The sequence below is a fragment of the Colobus angolensis genome, unplaced genomic scaffold (assembly GCF_000951035.1).
Source record: "Colobus angolensis palliatus isolate OR3802 unplaced genomic scaffold, Cang.pa_1.0 Scaffold133, whole genome shotgun sequence".
In the NCBI taxonomy this organism is placed as follows: domain Eukaryota; kingdom Metazoa; phylum Chordata; class Mammalia; order Primates; family Cercopithecidae; genus Colobus; species Colobus angolensis.
In genome coordinates this window covers 2,127,745-2,131,921 of record NW_012114411.1, presented here as the reverse complement: position 1 = coordinate 2,131,921, position 4,177 = coordinate 2,127,745, and the positions used below count along the sequence as shown (strand labels likewise).

The 4,177-nt window shown below is 38.4% G+C and overlaps 1 protein-coding gene across 1 annotated transcript in view; it reads left to right on the top strand.

Moving 5' to 3' along the window:
* Positions 1-3,826, top strand: part of BEND7 (BEN domain containing 7) — an 83,139-nt gene extending 79,313 nt beyond the window's left edge. Inside the window, exon 8 of the mRNA XM_011934238.1 lies at positions 3,171-3,826. Within this exon, the coding sequence (XP_011789628.1) occupies positions 3,171-3,178 (8 nt within the window). The 3' untranslated portion in view covers positions 3,179-3,826. The remainder of the gene's footprint in view (positions 1-3,170) is intronic.
* Positions 3,827-4,177: the final 351 nt, after the last annotated feature.

Genomic DNA, 4,177 nt, shown 5'->3' with positions numbered 1-4,177 from the left:
CCGAGATCGCGCCACTGCACTCCAGCCTGGGTGACAGAGCGAGACTCCGTCTCAAAAAACAAAAATAAAGAGGAAAAGAAGTATCAGATTGGTGCTCAAATTTTGCAGTAATAAAATTAAGTAATCTTGATATTCACCTTGATAGCATGTCTCTTGATTGCCTCCAAAGTAAAATCCCCATTCTGGTTGGCTTCTTTGAATGCAGTGCTGCTCCTAACAGCCCTCCTCACATGTGCCCTTTAAGAACTCCACCTTTCTTGCGCATGTGGTTTCATCCTTGAACTTGAGCCTCACTCGTCAAAACCACAGGATCGACCAACGGCTCTGATTCAGACTCTCATGATCCCATTTGTCTGAGCTAGCAACAGTTAGTTCTTTTTAAAGATTCAGCAATATTTTTATTACTTTTTTAAGGTCTTTTTTCTTCCTTCCAAATTTGTGTGTTTGGGGCAAGAGCAGGGAAAGGGATGTAAATCCTTAAGTGTTTCTATGAACCAGAAGTGACTAGGGTAGGGTTACAGGCAGGTCAAATGACATTTGTTTGGATGCATTACATTGAAGCAACCTTCTGTTCATCAGGTTTTAACAGAAATGGATTCACCCTCTATAATGCATCCATTTTATTTTCCCTTAACCCTATTCACTAATCCTTTTTGAGCAACTACCAAGGATCAGCCCTGTGTTGGATGCTGGTGTAAAATGCCCTCAGACTAGTGTGAGAGGCAGAAGGAATTACATAAATGCTACGGCACAGAAGTGTGGAGAGGGTCTGGGGCTCAATAGAAGCCACCCAGGAGCTGGGGACAATTTGCATTTAAAAAAAAAAAAAAGTATCGAGAAAGTGAAATCAAAACAATGTTTTCTAAAATTTAAAATGGGGCTTCCAAATGTGAAATAGGGGATGTTCATCTGGACTTAGCAATTGTCATAAATTGGCATTTTACATACTTTTCTTTTAAATTAATAAACAAAAGTGTAAGGAAGAACATTTCAATTGCTTTTACCACCCACAGACAACCATTATTAGATGATTTTTCTCAAATGTTTCTCCATTTTGTTTATCTTTATGGTGGAGATCAAACGTGTAAAATTTTGTTTCCTATTTTTTTTTTTTAATTTTTACCTAACAAGCATTTTCCCACTGTATGGCAAATCTTCATATGCATTCTTTTAATAGCTGCATGATATTCTGTTTTGCAGGTAAATTATCTTTTAGGCCATTTTCTATGACTGGTCAATGTGTGGATATACTCCAATAGTAACACACATTCATGGCCTTTCTCATAAAAAATCATTACAAATTTCAAATTTCTACAATTTTTCATGGGAGGACAACTAAAGCCTTGGCTAAAAACTTAGCAACTTAACTGTGAAACACAGACACCTCCCCAGTAAATTCTTTACTTGTCCAGAACGCCCACCTCCAGCCATGTCACAGAAGCATGGACAGCTCTTCCTTAGAGAAGTGGCTCTCCACCTTCATTTTCTTGTCTCTGTTGTAGGTAATATATTTGACACCAGGAGAGAAAACACGGAGGATACAGAACCAGGTTTCACTGCCTAGACTTTGATTTTAGTGACATTGTTCAGTGGCATATGTAACTTCCGTTTGAAATTCCACAAAGATCCACATAGCATTCCAGGTGCTTGCAAAGTGTGGGTGTTCTGTGAAGTTTACCTGTCATGTTTGAATAGTTTCACATACTTTCTTTGTAATGTGTGATAACCAAGCCTCCAATCTGGTATAAGATTTTTAAAATCACTTTTAGAGTTGATTTGTTACCCTTTAAAAGTCCAGCATTTGATTTAGTTAGTTCATTGTCCATTATAAAGAAGTGGTTCTCTCTTCCCTGTTTTCATTCAAAACCTCAGTGTGAATATAGATCTTTGAAACGTATTTATTTTAATGTAAACTGCTTAGATGCAAATATAAAGGAGCATGGCTCTTTCCAGTGCTGAGAGAGCAGTTGTGAAGGCCAAAATTAATTAGACCTTCATCATCTTAGAAGATGAAAAAGCTGTTTTGGGAGACAGGATAGCTCTGACCTATTAGATGAAATCATTCATGACATCGGTACCCCCCAAATAGCCATTTGTAACTGAGTAAGTGCCAATGACCTATGAGTTCTTAGGAAAGAAAAACCTTTCACCTAAGTTGCGTCAATACAATGACAAAATAACTAATTAAAAGGTGAGAAAATCAATCAGTTATCTACATGATACCTAACAGCCATTTTAACAGATGCTCTTAACTGAGAGGTACCGGGCTTTGGCACCATGTGGCAACTGGCTAAAAATGTACTTAATATTATATCGTTTATTCGGTTCCTAGTATACTTGCCCTTCACTTTATATAAAACTAATATATGAAAATCTGGATTTATTTTAAAAAGATACATTGCCACGAAGGTATTTGTTTTATAGAAATATTTACCTCCAGATTTCTTTCTCTAATAAGATGGTGAATTTAAAACACTATGTTATTTAGAAACACTGCATCTACACTTCATTTATTGTATAAAGCAAATTGCATTGAATCTTTGCCACTTCACCCAAAGGCCAAAAATTGGCATGAAACCAATTTTGACTACAGCTCACCAAACCCAGGGTTCACGCCTGTCCACCAGCAGTTCCAATGCCTTCCCCTAGCCCTGGATTTAGCAAAGCACAGAATGTTAAGAGCTAAAAGTTACTGTAGAGGCTACTCAGTCCCACCCCTCATTCTGCAGGTGAGGAAACTGAGGATGAATGAGGGTAAGTGGTTTCCCAGAGCCTGTTAACCCCTCTGTGGCCGAGGCCCTGCCTAGAACCCGAATTTCCTAACTACCCTGTCCAAGGTACTCCTGTCATATCACACTGAAACGCTAAACCTAGAGATAGGAGGGGGGGTCTGGGAAAAATCCCTATTCCACCAAAGACCAGCCAGTCATCAAAGATGAGAGAAGGCATCCCTGTACTGTGACAAAAAGCTGGCTTTAAGTGTGGCTTGTGGAGTCAGTCTAACTACTAGACAAGTTACATCCCGTGTATGTCTGGCTTATTTTTCTTCTTTTTGGGGCTACGAGGAAGGTTTGGAGAAATTATTTCCATCATACCTTTTCCTTAGCCTTTTTCCATTTCTGGCCCATAAGTAATCCCTTTCCTGAAAACAGTCCCTTTGTTTTATCAAGTGGTCTGATGTACTGCGAACTGCGGCTCTTGTGTTTTTTGCACCATGGGTTTTAAAATCTGTCCTGTGCCTCCCACAGGGAAATATTACCCAAGGGAAGGGAAAAGATTAATTAGTGACCTTTCGCTCTGTTAGGATGAGTATGTTGCTGGTAAAGGCAGAAACACTAACTTCCAAATGTGGTCTGTTAGAGATGCGCTGGGAGCCTTCGGAAGCACTGCCTTCCAAGGGAGGGCCACGGCCTGGAGTATTCAGCACTTGAGGACAGGCGGGGCTTGTTCAACCCAAAGATATGTGCAATGAATGGATCCACACATTGGAAATACGTATCAAAACTGCAACAGTAAAATCATATTTTGTAAATTAAAATTGTGTTTACTTACTGTGACTACTGTTCAGACTTTATTCAGAAATCCTTTTTATAGGCTTTCTTAGCAAAAAAAAAAAATCCATATCTATGGATAACATCTCAATCTTCTGTATATATGTTTTATTAATATGTAAATATTTAGATTTTTTTAAATTACTATGCTCTTTAAAAAAGAATTCAATGCAAGCCTGGTTGTGAAAATGGTGTATAACATTGTCTTGTGATATCAATTCCCAAGATGCTCTTTATGTCTGATCTGGAAGAATACAATAAATTACTTTAATTGAGCATGCGTGCGGATCTTGCCTGTGTGCCGGTCTTCCTGTGTTTATGAAGAGAAGTCAGTGCTGTTCTTTAATTAAAAGGTATTATTAATACTCTGATGATCTCCCACAGAAGTTATATCTCCTGATGAAGTTAATTTTAAAAAAATAAAGAAATCACCTAGATTGCTGCCAGAGTGAAAGCCTTCAGACGCTGGAAAGGCAGTGTCTGGCTGTTAGATCAATGGCTACAGCAAGTCTCACAGAAGCACTTGAGCATTAAGTACTGAGATGCTTGAAGCCTAATTTTAAATGAATTAGGTAGCTTTATAATCTTCACTTAAAAGGTTAAGCCCTGCTTCTATGGAAACAACA